Raw genomic sequence first — 20537 nt, forward strand, 5'->3', positions numbered from 1 at the left:
TTTGGTGTTGCCAGTGGTCATTTGTTCTACACACTTGAAGGATGGGTGGCTTTTGAATATGAAAAGAATATAAGTCAATATCTAACATCCTCTTTGCAATTTCTTTTCTTGCTATCTAGAACAGTCTTTTATCAAATTATGGATCCTGACCAATTAGTGCATTTGGAAGAGCAATTTAGTGGGTCATAGCAAGCACTTAAAATATATGGCAAAGAATAGAAAACCTCATAGCATGAAGGCATATAGTAAAGTTATTAGTAAAGAAACTTGTGCATATGTGTGTGCTTGTGCTGGGTTATAATGTAATATTTCTTCCTGGGGGAGAGGGTTCAGAAGATTTTGAATGTGACTGATTTGAAGTATACATGTTCTTTCAGTCAGTGATCTATAGGCTAGGACCTATGATTAGTGCTAATAACAGTTTTGAATTGTAAGCTTAGCATATCCTGTAAAATATGCTGATAATTCCTACTTAGAAAGTTTGAGGATGTTTTATTTATTCATGCTGTCCTTTGTATTCTCTGCATTTTATCTCTGTAAAGTGAGACTACTTCTAAGTTAGACAGCTGGATTATTCAATTCTGTGCTGAAGCATACAGCCTTTGGCTCTTATTGAAGGTCATTTTATCTAAAATGGCTTTAAATGATATTGTCCTTTAATTTACTCAGGGTGTTTTAATTAAATGTGTTTTTTTCTTATTAAATAGTTACTCATTAAAAATTCTATTCGTTTGTTAGGAAGCTCAGCAGTAAACTTTGTCTTCCATTGCATAGCTTCCTCTTTCTTGGTTTTGTCATATAATTATCTCTTTCCTTTTCTTTTTACCTTTTTACTCAGAATATATGTATATGTATATACATATATACACACACAGTTTAATAGAAATATTTAGGATGTAGAAAAACTTTAAAAACCATGTTGCCTACTGGGTCTGAAGTTATGATTTAACCATCTTTGATCATCATCTAGTAAAGAGGACAGCAGATCTGTTCTGTGAAGGGCCAGTTATTAAATATTTTAGGATTTGCAAGCCATGTATTTTCTGTTGCAGCTATTCCATTCTTCTGATTTTGCATGAAATCAACCATAAATGATAAACTAACGTATTGTGCCTGTCTTGGCACAGACCTCAGTTTGCCAGCCCCTGATCTAAACAATGTCTGGTTGGTAATAGGCATTTATATGTTTACTACACCGCACAGAAACTGAACTGCGCAAAATCACAGTGTTTTCCTCAGACTTCAAAAATCAGAGAATGTGAAATAAGAAGCTACTTCAAGGTTTTCTGCTCTAGCAGTCTATCTTTTTTGGGACATGGGCCCTTGAAAATCTTTTGAAAAAGTTGTAGACCCATGTATGCACATTTGAAACCGTACATAACTTCAGGTATTCACATTCTTGCTGAAGTCCATCTCTAGGCTCCTGCTAAGCCTGTGATCTAGCCCACATTTTGTGGATAAGAAAATGGAAATTCAGATATTTTGATATACATGAGAAGAGCTAGTACTAAGTAGTCATTCAGTCAAAATTTTTTTCTGCAGAAGATACTGAATATGAAATGGAAGATACAGTTTGTGGTGTATGTTTACATTCGAATGCTTGCCACGTTAGACTGTTAAGGCTTGTTTTTCTGAAAAATTTCTTCAAAGGGAGTTTAATAATAATTGGAGAGTATATGAGATAATTTAGGGATATTTGTAATGTATCATCTGTTGAAGAACCTAAGCCAAGAATGGCAATGTCTTATTACAGAAGATAGCATGATCATTTCCTTTCTGCCTGTGTGTGGGGGTCCACAAGATTTTAAAGCTATCTAATCACTGTTCCTGGAACATCTAAGAGTAGAGAAGATCTATGATAAATGAAAAAGAAATGCATTTCACATCTTCTATTTTTTATGTTTTTATTGTTTTAATATCTTCCATTAACATTTTCAGGAAAAGCTTACCCCCCCCCCCCACAATAACAGTGACACATTGTGTAAATTGTGTTAATCCACTGGTTAAGTTCTCAGCAGTTAGCATTAACCTAACAAAAGTGTTGTTTTCTTTATGTACCAGTACAAAGACTGTGTTCGAATAGAAGCCTAGTCTTCTTTTTTTTAAAGTAGGCTCTATGCTCAACGTGGAGCCCAACACGGGGCTCAAACTCATGACCCCAAGATCAAGACCTGAGCTGATATCAAGAGTCAGACACTTAATTGACTGAGCCACCCGGGTGCCCCTAGGCTTCTTTTATTTGGAGGCTCTGCTGTGCCCTAGGCCAGACTTTGAATTCTACTGCTTTCAGCCTTTCCAAGAGGACAGTCTGGAGAGGACCTTTCTACATCTTAATCCTCTGATGTTGGAAGTGATACTTATTCTGCTCAGATTTCACTTAGGAAAACTGTTTGCATGGACATTATGTGTGGCTTAGGAGTCCTTTTCTCAGTAATAATTCTACAATCTGGAAGGGTAAGCACAAGATACTCATGGATAGTCCATTATTTCTGATATCCAGGTGTTCTTTAATATATTTAATTACCCTTTTAAAAGTAGGTCATGCTTAAAACTATTATGTCAATAACCTTCAAGATACCTAATGTTTATATTTTGTTTATTACAGAAAAGGTGATAATCGGAGAGTTTTTATTTCCTTCTAATTTGATTGAAATTCAAAGTATTGCTTGGTGGCAGGCTGTCCAATTCCCCAAATCTTTCTGTGTGAATGAGAGCATGCTAGAGCAGCTCATTGAAGGCTATATTTGCCGTTAAAGAATAAACTGCTTAATCCAGGAGTTTGTAAAATACTAACTACATTGCAAAGCCAAAGCCAAGGGGAGCTCTAAGGAAGCACAAATAATATTTTTTGGATCCTGAAAGGAAGGAGTAGTTACGTCCAGGTGTGTGTGGCTTCCAAAACACACAGGTATCATGGGCAGGCAGGAAAGATTGAAAATGAAAGGATGGGAAATAGCATACAGACAGATAGTATAAAAAAAATACAGCATAAAAACCAGGCAAAATGAACCTTAAGGAAAAAGCGTTAATTGATAAATGTAATAGATACTAAATTATAACAGGTACAGTTTTCCCCAAAATATGTGATGACTTTGTATCTCACAACTTGGCTATGAAATGTGATAGATCAAGAAAACAAAAAATCCCCAACTATATAATTGAATATCAAAATCGACAAGATTATTTTAGTAGGTACATGTAAAACTCTGCACTCAGATAAGACAGTGTACATTCTTTTAATGCACACCTTAAATATCTACAGACATTGTAAAAGACTTGGTCAAAAAGGAAGTCTTGACAAATTTCAAAGAATAAAGAATAAAGACCATCCTTTCTGGCCTTAGCACAATTAAACTGTAATTACTGATAAGTTTGAATTTACCTCTACCATTTTATTGTTATATCTTTGTAAGCTCTGATTTTCATTCTTCAATTTCCCCTCACATGCTTACTGTTTATGTTCAGAGTTCAAAAATAGTTGCTCCATACATTCTTTCCAGGTTTCTATGGCTACATTCAGTGGGACAGACAGAGAGGAGTATGCTTACTTCATCTCACCCAGAACTGGAACCTGTTAATATTTTGATATACAACCTTTTAGAGACTGTGTGTGTGCGCTCACCTGCATGCATGTGTGCATACAAATACACACATTTTTCTTTTTGTAACTGATATTTTTAAATGTTATGTTAGGATCTTGTTTCCAGGGCATTACTGTTTTTACATTATTATTTCAATCATTGGCATGTATTGTAGAGTGTAACTTTTCCCTAGTTTATTTAACCAATCCCTTTTTGTTTGATATTTAGGTTAATTGTTTAGATTATGTTAGTCACCATACAGTACTTCATTAGTTTTTGATGTAGTGTTCCATGATTCATTATTTGCATATAACACCCAGTGTTCATTGCACTTCATGTCCTCCTTAATACCCATCACTGGGCTAATCCCCCTCCCCCGCTCCCCTCTTAAACCCTCAGTTTGTTTCCCATAGTCCATTGTCTCTCATGGTTCGTCTCCCCCTCTGATTTCCCCCTCTTCAGTTTTCCCTTCCTTCTCCTAATGTCCTCCACGCTATTCCTTATGTTCCACATATGAATGAAACCATATGATAATTGTCTTTCTCTGCTTGACTTATTTCACTTAACATAATCTCCTCCAGTTCCAGCCATGTCAATGCAAATGGTGGGTATTCATCCTTTTTTTGATGGCTGAGTAATATTCCATTGTATATATGAACCACATCTTCCTTATCCATTCTGTTGAAGGGCATCTCCGCTCCTTGCACAGTTTGGCTATTGTGGACATTGCTGCTATGAATATTGGGGTGCGTGTGCCCCGTCTTTTCACTACATCTGTAACTTTGGTGTAAATACCCAGTAGTGCAATTGCTGGGTCATAGGGTAGCTGTTTTTAATGTCTTGAGGGACCTCCATACTGTTTTCCAAAGTGACTGTTCCCCCTAGGTGCTTTCAGGATTGTTTCCTTGGATCCAAGATTTGCAAGTTGTACTATTATATGTTGGGGTGTTGGTCTGTTCTCATTGATCTTGGGAGGGGTCCTCTCTGCCTCTTGGACACGAATTCTTGTTTCCTTCCCCAGGTTAGGGAAGTTCTCAGTTACAATTTGCTTAAATATATCTTCTAGACCTGCCTCTCTCTCTCTCTCTCTCTCTCTCTCTCTCTCTCTACCTCTCTACCCTTTCAGGGATCCAAACAATTCTGACATTGAAACATTTCGTGGCATCATTAATCTCTCTCAGTCTGATGTCTTGGGCTTTAAGCTGTTTTTCCCAGCCCTCCTTGGTTTCCTTCTTTTCTGTCATCTTATCTTCTAGCTCACTAATTTATTCTCCTGCCTCGTTTACCCTGGCAGTCAGAGTATCCAGTTTAGACTGCATTTCATTCATAGCATTTTTAAGTTCGGCCTGATTAGATGTCATTTCTGCCCTTAGAGATTCTGTATTGTCACTAATATTTTTCTCAAGCCTAGGTATTGACTTCATAATTGTTACTCTGATGCCTGTCTCTGATATCTTGCTTATGTCTATATCCTTGCTTGTATCTTGCTTATATCATATGATCTGTGGCAGAGGCCATAGTGTCTGATTCTTTACTTTGTTAGGGGTTCCTCCTCTCTGTCATTCTTTTGGGGGGTGGTTGAGGGAATGTACAGAGTCCAAAGTATTAACCATGAATCAAGCAAGATGCACCTGTTTTATAGGGACCTTAGGGTTGTTGTTCTTTTGTTCTTCCAGCCTGTCTTCTGGGGGAGGGGCCTGTTGCACTGTTACTCAGGCAACCCTGCTTGGGCAGCCTTGCCCTGCTCCCTGTCGGGGGTGGGCTCAGTAAAAACCGGTTTTTTGGGCTTTTATTCTCTGGCGTCTTTCGCTGGCAGCTTTCTGTGTCTGTTCCGAGAGTCAAAGCAGAAGAGAGTCAAAGCAGAAGTGACCACATCCAAACCTCTGTCTCAGAACAGAAATCGCAGTCTGTTCTTCACTGAGCTCTTCAGGATACACAGTCTCTGTTTTCTGTCTGTGCTGCTAAAAACTGCAGCCCTCCTGGTTGTGCATCCCACAGCAACTCTCCAGAGGTCTCTACCCTTGGTGCTTCTAAAACCGCCGGCCGGCCTGTTCACATGGGCATACCCACAGCTCCTGCATCCTGTCCGGGGGCTGGACTAAAGTCCTCTCCCTGCCGCTTCCAGTCTGCGAGTCTGTGCTTGGTCCCCAGCGCTGGTCCCCAGTGTGGGAGGCTTTTGTGCTCCAATGTTATATCACCTTCTTGGCACCAGCTTATGGCGGCTCCCTTCCCTTTCTGTTTATCTTCCGATATCTACCCACAGAATCACAGCTCCATCCTTCATACCTTGAGACCACTGGAGATTGTCTCCTCGTAGAGATCCACATATATCTTCTTACATCTCAGGCTGATTTCATGGGTGTTGAGAATGATTTGGTAGATATCCAGCTAAATTCAGGAGACCGGTTGAAATAGGGTCACCTACTCCTGCGCCATCTTCCTCAAGAGATAAGCTACCAATTTTTCCTAGGTTAATTTTTATTTTCAGTTTTGTAAAATGCTTTAACAAACATTGTTACACCTCTATTTCTTTAGGGGAAATTCCCATCAATCTATAGAATCAAAATTTGTGAGTAATTTTAAGGTTTTGGCAATATAGCCAAATTGCCCTGTAAAAAGTTTGTTAATAGTATTTTCTTTCAAGCACATTTTTGGTCTAATGCAATCTTTTGTTATTAAACATTTCTTTGAAAGTTTCATGGATGGAAAATGCTATCATACATTTTATTGTTAATTGGGATTATCATTTTTAAAAGTTTGTATTTAAATTCCAGTTAGTTCACATACAGTGTATTGTTAGTATCAGGTGTGCAGTTCAGTGATTCAGCACATCACCTGGTTCTCATTACAACAAGTGTGCTCCTTCATTCCCATCACTTATTTAACCATCCACCCACCTCCCCTCTGGTAACCGTATTTGTTCTCTGTAGTTAAGAGTCTCTTTCTTGGTTTGCCTCTTTCTCTTTTCCGCTATGGTGGTCCTTTTTTTTTTTTTTCTAAGGATTTTATTCTCTTTTCATCACTTTGTTATATAGAAAAGCTTAATTTTTACTCTTTTTTAGCTGATCAGTATTCAGTTGTATCTTTTGAATATTTTATATAAGAAATAGTCATCTTTGTGTAATAGTAATTTTTCGTCCTTCCCTGTCAGTACTTAAACTTCTTCTTTACCTTTATTTAGTAGTTTGAAGATTCTGTGACCATTGAAATAATAATACTAATGGTATTGTCCACTCACTGCAGTTTTTCTTAGCTCCCACAGTAACTGCCTTAATTTATCTTCTAGTTATTACCAAACTTGATGGATGCTTTTAATTCATGTTTTATTGAATCTCTCTACTGCACTGACAATAAAGAGTCCTTGCTCTTAATCTTTTAAAAAAAATTATTTTGAAATAGTTTCAACTTTTCAAAAACAACAGCGTTACGAAGAGCTTCACTTTTAACTATTTGAGCATAATTTGCCCATATGATGTTGCATAGCCCTCAAATTTACACCAAAACTACACTAAAATGTTTTTAGGTATGATAACCAAGTCATCAACCATGGAATTTGATTTTGAGTGACTTGGCTTCCCAGTGCCATTAGGATAAACAGATTGTAGATGTTGTCTCTTTGTAACCAAAATTGGTACACGCCATTTCATTTAAGAATATGAGGGCGCCTGGCTGGCTCAGTCGTTAAGCATCTGCCTTCGGCCCAGGACGTGATCCCAGGTTCCTGGGATCGAGCCCCGCATCCAGCTCCCTGTGCGGCTGGGAGCCTGCCTTTTCCTCTCCCACACCCCCTGCTTGTGTTACCTCTCTTGCTGGCTGTTTCTGTCAAATAAATAAATAAAATCTTTAAAAAAAAAAAGAATATGAGGGAAATAAATAAGTTCTAGTCTTTGCCCTCTAGCATTTCATAGTTTAACAGGGAAAATAATTCTATGTAAACATAGACAAATGGCAGAAGTAACATAAGCCCAAGGAAAGTGGTAGATACCATCTTCTTAATGTTGTGTAGGTTGGAGGACATTGGAGAAGAGGCCATAGTGGAGAAGACATTTATGCTGGGCCTGTAACAAGAAGGGAGAATGGACAAGGAGTACCCAAAACGAAGGAAGAATATGAGCAAAGTCCATGAAAGTTCATAGTGTTTTATCTGGCCCTGTGGGCATAGATGATATGTCTGGAAGAATGGGGTTTATTGGTGGGAGAGAGTTCGATAATGATAGGAATCCTTGGAAAGTTTGGTTAGTAACAGACTATTGTTTTAGAGCTATCTAGTATGACATCTTCTAGGTTCTTACCCCAGAGTGACCTTGCAATTTCAGATGCTTAGGGAATAGACCTGGATTACTGTTATGTCATCTGAACAGATATACCCTCCGGGACTATCTAAATATTTAGTGACGGGAGCTAGTAGATCTGCTGTTTGACACTCTTCTACAGCTTACTTAGAAGTAAGTTATTATGGAGGATTGGGGAGATAGTGTATCATTTTTTCTATTGGTTAGTTACTGTTACTTTGGTATTGCATTTTTAATAAGGAAATGTAGTCTATGGGAGTAGTTCTTTTTAGATATTGTGTTCTTTAGTATTTTAGTCTTTGGTGAATTGGCTTATTCATTTCAACTTGTATGCTAGTTTTATAATGAGAGACTGAGGGGCACCTGGGTGGTGCAGTCGTTAAGCGTCTGCCTTCGGCTCAGGGCGTGATCCCGGCGTTCTGGGATTGAGCCCCACGTCAGGCTCCTCCGCTGGGAGCCTGCTTCTTCCTCTCCCACTCCCCCTGCTTGTGTTCCCTCTCTCACTGGCTGTCTCTCTCTCTCTGTCAAATAAATAAATAAAATCTTAAAAAAAAAATAATGAGAAACTGAGGGAAAATATTAAAAAATAGATAAAAAAATCCATTAGTGTTCTGTTGGTTAAAATACATTTACAGTATTATGTTTCTATTGCTTTGCATTAAATATTTTCTCCAGTTCTATCTTTGAGAGTTTAATTTTTCTCTTGAAGGTAATAAAAAGTCATGAACTCTTGAGAGGTTTTTATGAATTCCTTATTGATGACACGTTTTTGAGAAATAGGAAAACCAATATTAGTCATGCTTCTTGACTTCTTAGAAACAGGATGTCTATTTTTATTTTTAACATCTGTGTTGAGTAGTAATAGCATGGGGGAATATACATTCCAAGATTGAAACTTCTGATTTTTAAAATTTCTTTTGGAAGCTTAATTTGTTAAGCATTATTTTAGTGTCTACTCTCATAAAAGAGTATTTAGTACCTTAAATTTATTGATATTTTGTGTGTTAATTTTGTAGCATGTGATTGCACTCTAAAAGCTGCTAATAATTTCCACATATGAGAAAAATTTGAATTGTTTTACATTTCTTTCCTATTTGTATCCATTGGGAGTGAATGAAGGAATTGGTTTTTGCAAAGTTTTTATGGTTGACTGGATTTAAATAGGCTTTCTCTCATCCGGCTTTAGTGTAGGTGTTAACAGTGTCAGTTGCTGACAGAAGTTGATTCTGTTTTGCCCAGTTAAGTTCTGAATACAAGCAGGATAGTTCATGAAATAGCTAAAATTTTAATTAGTCTTTAAATAAATTTTATAGTGGGAAATGCATTTTAATCAAGTGACATTTTTCATCTTTTTTCCCTGTGTTTTCTTAAAATGCTGTTTGTTTTTTTATTTATATTTTCAGTTAAATTCCTTACTAATGTATCTGTATACACATTTATTGTGTGAGAAGCTTCTGAGAGTGTGGAGTATCCCATAGTAGCATAAAATTAAAAGAAAATTTTGGAGATTTTAGGCAAGCTATGGCAAAAAAGAATGTTCACTAGTTACTTCTGTTGTTTTTTTTTTAAAGTGCTATTTGTTTATTGTTCTTATTTCCCTGTGTTCGCATTATGCTTTTCTTGATTCTTCTCTACTTTTCTTTTTTCTTTCTTTTCATTGTGTTCTTTGTCTCTGTCTCTAAATTCTGTCTATATTTTCTTCCTCATTCTTATTCTCTCCTCTACCCTGCTTCAATATTATTTATTAGTAAGCTGAAATACTTGAATCCATTATGCTGATCATGTTTCTCCTACCTTTCTTCCTCCCAGCCTAACTTTTGCATATTTTTATGGCTAATTAAAGTAGGAAGAGAAGATGGCTCATAAAGAAACTTAAAGAAGCAACTCTTCTTCTAATATGTTGTATAATCAGCATATAGTAACATTGTTTCATTTGGGAAAATGTTTCTAGAATAGGCAGAAACTGGACAAAGTACTGATATAAGATTATCATTGCCTGGGATCTAGTATTATGTTATTAAAAAGGTATAGTCTCTGTGATTTCTCTTAGTACATGAACACTTCCTTATATAGAACTTCTTGGTAATGGGGTTTTTGGGGGTAGATCTGCTACTTATTAGCTGTGTCAGTTTTGCCAGCCTGTATACCTGTTTCCTCTTTGCAATATATGCTGAATGATACCCACCTATCATATACGTTAAATTCAATAACATTTTAAGAATAATTCTTTATTGACAGACTTAAGGCTAATTGAATCCTTTTTTTTTTCTATTTTATAGGTTATGTGCAGAGTCTGATTAGACGAGTTGTAAATAATGTAAATATTGTTATAAATAATCTCATACTAAAATATGTTGAAGATGATATTGTTCTTTCAGTCAATATCACTTCTGCAGAGTGCTATACAGTAGGTGAATTATGGGATCGTGCATTCATGGATATTTCTGGTGAGTAAATATTAAGAAAAGTCTAGATTTTTCCATTATTGAAATAGTTGTCTTGGTTTCTAAACATTTTTTGGGCCAATTGGCTTTTTGATAAATTTGATGAAAGCTTTATACCTCAGCCTAGAAAAATGAATATATATAGAATTTAGCATACAAGGGCATCTAGATGGCTTAGTCTGTCTAGTGTCTGCGTTTGGCTTAAGTCATGATCCTGGAGTCTAGGGATTGAGTCCCACATTGGACTCCCTGCTCAGCGGGGAGTCTCCTTCTCCCTCTGCCCCTCACTCTGCTCTTGTGCTCTCTCTCTCATTTCTCTCTCTCTCAAATAAATAAAATCTTAAAAAATTAGCATACAATATAGGGGGCTTAATAGATACTCAGATTAAGAAATCCCAAACTCTATTTTTAATATTCTTAATAATTATTCTTTCTTACCTACTACATGCATGTTTCAAGTGTATTATATAACATTTGCAGTGCAATGGGTTTGTAGTAATAAGAATAGTTAAAATTTTTGATGTGTTCGGGGGAGGAAAAGGAACACGTTGCTTTTGTATTGCTTGGTAGTGGCAAAACAATGTATCTGACTGATTTTATGTTTTAGGTTTGTATATTCCAGAGCATTTTTTGGACTTCTGGATAATCCTAAAGCCTCTTTTGACTTTCACATGCTGTAATCTCCTTCTGCTTATATTAAAAGAACTATTAAGTAATATAATTTTAATAACTACCATTTATTACTATTTTATTATGTTTTACGTGGTATACACTGCTAAGCATTGAAAATACAGCTGTGAAAGAGATACTACTTTTGTCAGAAGAGGTATTAATAAATCATAATATTTGTTGATTAAATATTCTGATAGAGTAAGGAGTGGACATTTTTTGAAAATATAGTGTGGAGGTGTGCCTGGGTGGCTCATTCGGTTAAGCGTCTGCCTTTGGCTCAGGTCATGATCCCAGGGTGCTTGGATCGAACCCCCTCATTGGGCTCCTTGCTCAGCGGGGAGCATGCTTCTCCTCTCCTGCTCCCCCTGCTTGTGCTCTCTCTGTTAACTAACTAAATAAAATCTTAAAAAAAAAAAGAAAAGAAAAGAAAAGAAAATACAGTGAGGAGACTATTGTGAGCATCTTTTATCTGTGACTTGCCAGGGTATCTGTTTGTTAACCAGTGTTGGCACTAAAGTTAGACAACCTGAGTTTGGATCCTGACTGTCCCATTTAGTAGAGCTATGACCTTAGGTGAGTTACTTGACAATTTCTTAGTTTCTTCATTTGCAAAATGGGGGTAAAAATAGGAGCTTCCTTATAGAGTTACTTTATTAAATACATTAATGCACTGAAAGCACTTATAAAAGTGTCTTGTACATAGTGCTCAGAAAATGAGCTGTTAAAATTTACATTTTTTCCCTCAAATTCTCATAACTCCATAAAGTGATATCTTTTCTCATTCTTTTACTTATATATTCACTTAAGTCCTACTTAAAGGAAAGCAAAAGGAAATTTAGTCTCAAGGTTACTTGCCTAGTTTAGGCATACAACTAGGAACTAGCAGAATTTGATACAGTCTCGTTTTTGTGTGTTCTTCAAGCTTCAGTCTTTCCTTTTTTTTTTTTTTTTTTTAAGTAGGCTCCACACCCAGTGTGGGGCTCGAACTCCTGACCCTGAGATTAAGAGTCATATGCTCTACTGACTGAGCCTGCCCAGGTGCCCTTAGTCATTACATTTTAAAATGAAGAGTAATTGTGATCTCACAGTTTTGTTGTGAAGCATTAATCAGTGCATATGCAAAGTCCCAAGCATTGTTTCTGAGACATTGTTAATGCCTCCCTCTCATCCTCTGTGGGAAAAGTATTCCAAACAAAGGCCACAAGGAAACATTAAGGAAAATGGAAAACAAGCAGAACTGGATAATGCAGGATTGAATGAATGTGTTGACATTTTATAAGAAGAAATTTCATTTATAGTTTTAATATACAAATAATGCAAATATTACTTTGGGAAATTATAGTGAATTAGAGTCTTGGGTTGGGAGTTAGGTCATCTTGGTTTGAGTTTTCCTTCCACCACTAACTTAATATAACCTTGGGTGAGTCATTTGTAAAATGTGAATTATCATTATTACCAATGTGCTAATGTATGTAAGAAAATCAGGTATCATACCACATGAAAGTTCATGATGAGGGTGTTGATAAAAACAGCAAAAATAGTATCTTTCACTTGTTGGGTTCTTGTTAACTGCTGGGCCTGGTGCTATGCTTTTTTATATTATCTGGTTTTAATCTTAACCTTCTGTGATAGTTACTGTAATTTCCCATTTATTTTTAATGCAACATTTGATATTTACAAGTATTTAGGTCACATATTTGTAAAACAAGTTGTAAAACAGTATAATGAGCACCTCTCCCCTAAGAATCTAGAACATACACAGTTTTCCCCCACCAATGTGTTTTTCCCTATCTCATCCCCTTCCTCCTAGAGTTAACTGCTGTATTAAATTTTATCATTTAATTGCTTAAAAAGACTTTTGCTATAAAAGGGAATGAAGTAATGATATATGCTACAATGTGGATGAACCTTGAAGACATTCTAAGTGAAAAAAGAGAGACAGAGAAGTTGTATATTGTAGGATTCCACTTCCATGAACTGCACAGAATAGCCAAATCTATATAGACAGAAAGTAGATTAGGACTGTTTTAGGATTGGGGAGTAGGAAAGGCAATGAGGGGATTGGAGGGATGATAACTCAAGGGTACAGAGTTTCTTTTCTAATGTGTTGAAGAAGTTTTAAAATTGATTGTGGTGATGGATGCATAATATTGTTAGTATACCAAATGCCACTCTGTTGTACCCTTTATATTAATTTTTTAAAAGTTTTATTTGAGAGAGAGTGAGAGAGAGAGAAAGGGAGAGAACGAACATGGAGAGGGACAAATGGAGAAGCAGACTCCCTGCAGAGCAGGGAGCCTGATGTGGGGCTTGATCCCAGGACCCTGGGATCCATGACCTGATTGAAGGCAGATACTCAACTGACTGAGCCACCCAGGTGCCCCTAAATTTCTTATGTGAGTTTTACCTCAATAAAAAGTATCAGATGTGGATTATACATAAATAATATATTACATAGATTATTGAGCTTTGTAAAAAATAGTATGCTCTATGTTGGGAATTTGAGGTTTGAGTAAAACCTCAAAGGTTTCTTGTTTTCAATCAATGTCATGCTTTTAATATTTTTCCATATTGGTTGCATGTAATTATAGATCACTTATTTTTACTTGTAAATAATATTCTACTGTTTAAGTTGCCAAAACTTAATTGTTCTGATGGTGGGCATTTGGGATGTTTCCTGATGTTTGCTATTACAAACAGTGTTCTTAGGAATCTTTTTACATTACCTTTTGATGCATATGTGTAAGCATTTCTTAAGGACATACAATTAGGAGTGGGTTTATTAGATAGCAAGGAGGATAGCAAATGTTCACATTTTCAAAATAATGCCAAATCATTTTCCAGAGTGCTCCAGAGTTGGGTAGACATAATTATTATCCCCATCTTACAGATTAAATTGCAGCACATTATCTAAAGTAAGTACCAGAACTAGAATTCATTTCAAAAGTTTTTAAAAGGTAGTTGTTATATTTTCAAAGCTTTAATAATTTCCTTTGTCAGTGAATAATAATTTTCTAGAATACCCTCAAAATATAGACCACTTTATGTTCTTACAGCATAATAGATAAAAACATGAACTCTTAAGTAAGGTTGCCAGAGTTTGACCGCTCTGTCCTTTATAAACTAACATTAAACTATTTCCCCTTACTGTGACTCAGTTTTCACATCTTTTAAACAGAGGGATGTAAATATTAAAAGACAGCAGAGGGAAAAGACTTAGTGTATTATCTGATAGCGAACACTTAGTAAATTATTATCATAAAGAGAGGGAAGGAAGTATCTAGAGGGCTTCTTTCATTTCTAGTTCTATTGTTATTACATACATGTACACAAAGAAATGTATCAGTAACTAAATCATTTATTTATATACTGAGTAAATTGTAGTAGATTTGGGCCTATTATTTACCTAGGAATTGCTTATTAGTTAGGAATAAAACTTCTCATTTGCTAAAGGTTTCATTTTCTAGTTTGGTGCCTTACCAGCAGTTGTCTCATTTTTATTCCCTTGAAAACAAACTGTATACCGTTATTGGTGATGTGGTAATTTCTTCATCAATTGCTTAGAGCAGTGATGTCCACTAGAATTTTCTGTGATGATGGAAATGTTTTATATTTTTACAGTCTAGTACTGTAGCTGCTAGCCACATGTGGCTATTGAGGACTTGAAATGTCTCTAATGTAACCAAGAAACTGAAATTTTATTTTTATATATTTTTAACTTATATATAAATTTAAATAGTCACATATTGCTGGTGGCTACCATACTGGAGAGTACAGGTTTAGAGAAGCTGTGAGTTTTTTAGTGTAAGATATTAAATGAATGACTATTGCTCAGGATGTTGTTTTTAATGTGGTTTCTCAAGAATTACATTTAAGTTATTTGGTATCTCATTGCAGATAGCAAAATGTAGCAAAATTTTTCATACGTTTTGTCTTAAATTTGTAGTTAGGTACCAAGCAAATTGGGGACAAGCGATTTTATTTCTTTGTTCTTTGATTCTTCATACTTGGAATGGGGATTTTTGTGCCTATTTCATAAGGTTGTTGGAGGATTTAAATAATGAGAAATTCTTTGCATAGATTCTGGCATCATTTAGCAAATGCTCCATTAATCTTACTATTTGTACTAATAAAAATGGTAGCCTTTTTTCTCTAATTTTCCTTTTTACTTAAAATGTTTTTTTTTTCTTTTAGCAACTGACCTGGTGCTGAGAAAGGTTATCAATTTTTCCGACTGTACAGTTTGTCTTGATAAACGAAATGCTAGTGGTAAAATAGAATTTTACCAGGATCCTTTATTATATAAATGTTCCTTCAGAACTCGTCTGCATTTCACATATGATAACCTGAATTCCAAGATGCCATCTGTTATTAAAGTAGGTGTTTCTTTTTCTAGTGGTTGAGTTGCATGTCCCCATTTTGTTTATTGGTTCTTGCGGTGCTATTAAAGAAGAAATTAACCTCATAAAAATATATACCATTAGTTTTTGTAAGAGTTTTATTTCTATTTATAATTTTAGGTTATATTGTTTATTATATATTAAACCTTCTGCATTGTGTGTTTTACTAGAGAGATTTTGGGGACTTTTTTTTCTCCCTGTGACCTTAGTTTCCTTTATAGTTTGTCCAGCTGTTTATTTATGCTTTTTCTTTTTATGTGGATAGAGGAAATCCTATAAAAAGTGTAATTGTATACATAGTGGACTGAATATCAATGTATATTTCAATCCTTATAATTTATTTAACATGATCTGATAACACTAGTTATTGTCCATCTTTCTTAGATAACTTTTTAAGGATTAATATGCTGACCTAATATCTTAGTTTATTGGTTCAGGAAATTTTAGCTTTTGATCTATGGATTCAGAATGTAATTAAAATCTTAGCATATAGGAATGTTTTAGGTAATGTGAAAGCTTGTTCCCCAAGATATTGGAATATATTTTCAATGTGTATAGTTAGTCTCTTAATGTAAATCTTATGTTCTTTATAACAGTTTTCTAAAACTCTATCCATATATCAGTTTTTGAAGAAGAATTTACACAGTAGCTTGTGATCTTATTAATAACTAAGTTTTAATGTGAAATATATATTATGAAATATATATTATGAAATATATTTATTGTTGAATTTCATGCTTTTGAATACTAAAGTACTATAATGGAAAAGCTGTCCTTGAGTCTGAACACGGGTATTGACTACTGTACCTGGTTGTACATGGATGTATAACTTATTTTTTAATACTGTCTTTTTAAAAAGTATGTAACACTTTCTCTTTTATGTAGCTTTACTGTGTATTCATGAAATCCACCTGTTTTTCTTTGGTAGTGCTTCAGTCATCAGTGTTCTGTTTCTCTCCCCATTGTATACAGTTTGGCACATCAATTTATTGAAATTCTGTTACTTTTTCCTTCTACTTTTGAATTTGCTTTTTTGCCAAAGATAAGCGTAGAAAAATATTAATTCAATGGTATTGATGCCTCTGTCTCAGGATAATGGGCTTACTTTCCTTCTTTCACTTTGAACCTACTAATAATATTGGGGAACGTAAAGGGTAAATTCAAGATACATTTTCGAAAGCAAGTAATGGATGCGTGTATGCCTTATAGTATAAAATAAACTTATTGATCATTAGTAAAAATATACATTCTAAAATGTGGCTGTATTAGAGGAAAGTAAAAATAAATGAATTTGAGGGACACTTAGTGTTGGGATATAAGTTTGTGTTCTCAAAATTGATTAGCCATGTTATATCATCCTAAAAAGCATCTTAATATTAAGTAAGTTTGTTGACATGGGGTTTTTGACTCTGGTAACAAATATGAGGTACCATTATGCTCAGCTGAAATAAAATTGAGTTTTTTATTAATACCATTGTTGTGTAAGATTTGCCATTTTGAGTTAGACCTATCATTCTTCTAACTCCTAGTCTTAGGAAGTATATATTAAAAGCACATATTTAACCTCATTGACCAAAGAGATGGGATTTCCCAGAATATTCCAGATACTGTAATTATTCATTTAAGCCTCTCACATGTATTTAGGTGGTTTTTGAATTTATCTATATTTTGGGTTGGCTTTTTATAATTTTCTATATGTTGGGACAAATATGTCCTAAGGTTTGTGTCATTTGAGATATAGATTATATGGGTATATAACTTATGTAAGATTTCCCCTATTTTTAAAAATTTACTTAAAAAAAATTTTTTTTAGAGCAATGAAAGTCTGACCTTAATCTTTGACCACTTTCTGATTAATTCCTTCAGAAAGATTTTGGTAATTTCAAATTTCTTCTTAATGGGCTTAAATTTTTTTAAGGCCTGTGTTCTGTATTGCAAAATTGTTTCCAGAAAAATTTAACCAGTGTATATGTTCATGAACATTAAGGAGGATTCCTATCCATAAATAAGATCATGTTAAAAAAAATTGACAACTTGTTAAAATATATTTTAATTAACATTTGTTAGTGAAGTTAGATTTTTTTAAAAAAATATGTTCATTGGCCATTTGTTCTTTGAAAAATCCATTGAGAATCTTTGTCCATTTTTCTATTAGGTATTAATCTTACTGATTTTAAAGATATGTTGATCTATCTACCATATATAAAATATCTTATATATTTAAATGTATATGTTTGTGTATATTATATGTATATATAAAATATGTATATAAAGGGTTTATTCTTGTTTGTTACTGGTTCAGCTAAGATGGCCTTTCACTGGTGCTATTGGTACCATACAATATTTTAAAAGGATGTGGTAGAGGAATATCAAATTAAGAAGAGCGTGGCAGTCCCGCACTGCACACTCTCCCCTTCTCCTACCAACCTTTTTCTTAGCTTTCATGGTCTATTCAGTGTATGATTTTTAAGTCAGTTTTAAGAAACTTGTACTCATAATTAAATATAGCCCTTTGCAACTTCCCGTTCAAATACAAATTTTTGTGCCTTTAATCCTAAAAATATGATTTTTACTTTTTCATGTGTCATAGACCCTCAGATACCTTCCAAGAGGCTTGGAAGTCAAACCTTCCAAGAGACTTGACTTTATGGCTTAATTGGTTTTATTCCATGTTTATATAACAGCAGGGAACATTACACTGAGACTATGTTTATATTCCATTAATGTCTGTCTTTCTATAAGGATAACTTTGACTGCTATATCCTATTTGTTAGTAATTAATCTTGTTTCTTTCTTATAACTGATTCATGTTACAAATTTTATGTCCTATTTGAATCTCTTAAAACTTGTTTGGAGAACTTTTCTGAACATGTATGTTACCTGGTTTTCTATATTTGACAACATTTTATTACATTCATACTTCTGTAGTTGTAATGTTAGTAATTTTCCCACTTAGGCTTTTAGGATGTGTATGTATTCTTTTTGGTTAATAAAGCTGGAAAGGGTGATTAAGGTTTTACTAAAATGACATTACAAAACTTTTATTCTTGGTGTGACAGAAATCTTTCTGATTTTGGGGGTAGTGCTCTCATATTCTTCATACTATGGAGTTGATATTTTGGTTCCATAACTTTATTTCTGGAAAAGTTATCTAGAAGTCTAGTGTGACTGTATCTTTTCATCATCATTTCTATTTGTACTTATATAATTTGGCTTAGTCCAGGTTCTATCTAAAGTTGTTGGTCATTGTAGCAAATTTAATTCCTAAGATACTAGAGTAAATTATTTTGGCTTACATATTGGAAATGTTTAGGACATTACTTTCTCTTACGGTTTTCTGTATTTTAGGACTTTTAACATTTGTTTATTTATGCTAAAAGGTACTTCCTTTGAACATGCTTTTGTTGATGTGTTTGTTTTTTCAAATACAGATTCATACTTTAGTAGAGAGTTTGAAACTTTCTATCACAGATCAACAACTGCCTATGTTTATCCGTATAATGCAACTTGGGATTGCTCTTTACTACGGGGAAATAGGCAATTTTAAAGATGGAGAAACAGAAGATCCTACCTGTCACAATAAAGATATGTTAGGAAACATTACAGGTAAATATAACAAAAACTTTATTTTTGAACTATTGTTTGTATAGCGTTTTCACCATTGTGAAACTTTAAAAAATAAAACATTAGATTGAATTTTGCAGTGTTCTAATATGATGGGATGATTTTATTTTGGTTGTTTGACACTGCTTGATTTTTTTTTCCTTTACATGCTGGATATTACTGTGATTTTCTTTTTACATTCTAAAAATAACTTTAATATTTCTAATAGGTATAAATGTTCAGAATGTATGTTATATAAAAGTTAAGGTAATGCAACATCAACATTTCCTGATAAATTTGGTATTCGTAATTTCTTGAGAAGGTTTACCAAGAGTTATAATGGAGTTAGATATACTTATTATATATAATTATATCTAACAACTGTAGTTATACTTAATTAACTATGTGCTTCATTGGAGGATAATTAATTAATTGGAGCATTATTAATGGTGTATATATTTCATGGAAGGGTACTAGTGGGTTAACCTCAGTTATTCAGTTCATTATACTTTTACTAAAGTCTGTTGAATGTATTGAACATTGGTAATGTGGAAAAACACAGAGATAAAAAGATTTGTTCTCTTCCCTTAAAACCACAGTGAAACAGCACTTCAAGGCCACTGGCATGACTGTAGTCAAAAGACACAAAATGACAAGTGTTGGCAAGATTGTAGAGAAGTTGTAACCTTTATATTGATTGTGGGAATGTAAAATGGTATAGCTATTTTGGAAAACAGTCTAGTTCCTTAAAAAATTGAACATAGAATTACCATATGACCCAGCAAGTCGGCTCCTGGGTATATGTGCAAAAGAATTGATAACATGTCCATATAAAAACTCACATATGAATGTTAAAATGGCAGCATTATTCATGATAACCAAAAAGTGAAACAACCTGAATGTCCATCACCTGATGAATGAATTAACAATTGTGATATATCCATACTCTAGACTATTATTCAGTCTTACAAAAGAATGGAAAATTGATACATGCTAAAACATGATGAACTTTGAAAATATCTTAAGTGAAAGCAGCCAGTCAGAAAGGAACATATTGTATGATTCCATTTATATGAAATGTCCATAATAGCCAATTCCATAGAAGCAGAAAGTAGATTAGTAACCAGGGCCTGGGGGCAGAAGGAAATGGGGAGTGACTGCTAATGGGTAGAGGTGTTCCTTTTAGAGTGATGAAAATGTTCTAAAATTGGATAGTGATATGGTTGCACAGCTTTGTGATTATACTAAAAACACTGAATTGTACACTTCCAAAGGTGAAATTTTATGTTTAAATTATAGCTTATGAAAAACTTATCACCTTAAAAGCTTAGGGAATAACATTAATAAGTATATGTAGGTATAAAATACACCTTTATTTCACACTGGACAGTGAATTCCTGTTAGACAATGAACTCCTGAAACAGGAATAATATCTAACCTCTAGAACAACACCTTGCACCAGAAGGTACTGAATTTTTTCCCAACTGGCTGTTATGACAAATGTCAAATATGTGGAAAAGTAGGAAGTGTATTATCCAGTGGACA

At 34.4% G+C, this 20537-nt stretch overlaps 1 protein-coding gene across 21 annotated transcripts in view; it reads left to right on the forward strand.

The window, feature by feature from the left end:
* The window catches only part of VPS13B (vacuolar protein sorting 13 homolog B), a 765680-nt gene that overhangs the window by 78854 nt on the left and 666289 nt on the right, over positions 1-20537 (forward strand). For all 21 annotated transcript variants that reach the window (XM_044382679.3, XM_048212588.2, XM_048212589.2 and 18 more), the window contains 3 exons: positions 10153-10320; positions 15184-15365; positions 18821-18995. In XM_044382679.3, the coding sequence (XP_044238614.2) occupies positions 10153-10320; positions 15184-15365; positions 18821-18995 (525 nt within the window). The remainder of the gene's footprint in view (positions 1-10152; positions 10321-15183; positions 15366-18820; positions 18996-20537) is intronic.

The sequence above is a fragment of the Ursus arctos genome, unplaced genomic scaffold, assembly GCF_023065955.2.
Source record: "Ursus arctos isolate Adak ecotype North America unplaced genomic scaffold, UrsArc2.0 scaffold_6, whole genome shotgun sequence".
Taxonomy (NCBI): Eukaryota; Metazoa; Chordata; class Mammalia; order Carnivora; family Ursidae; genus Ursus; species Ursus arctos.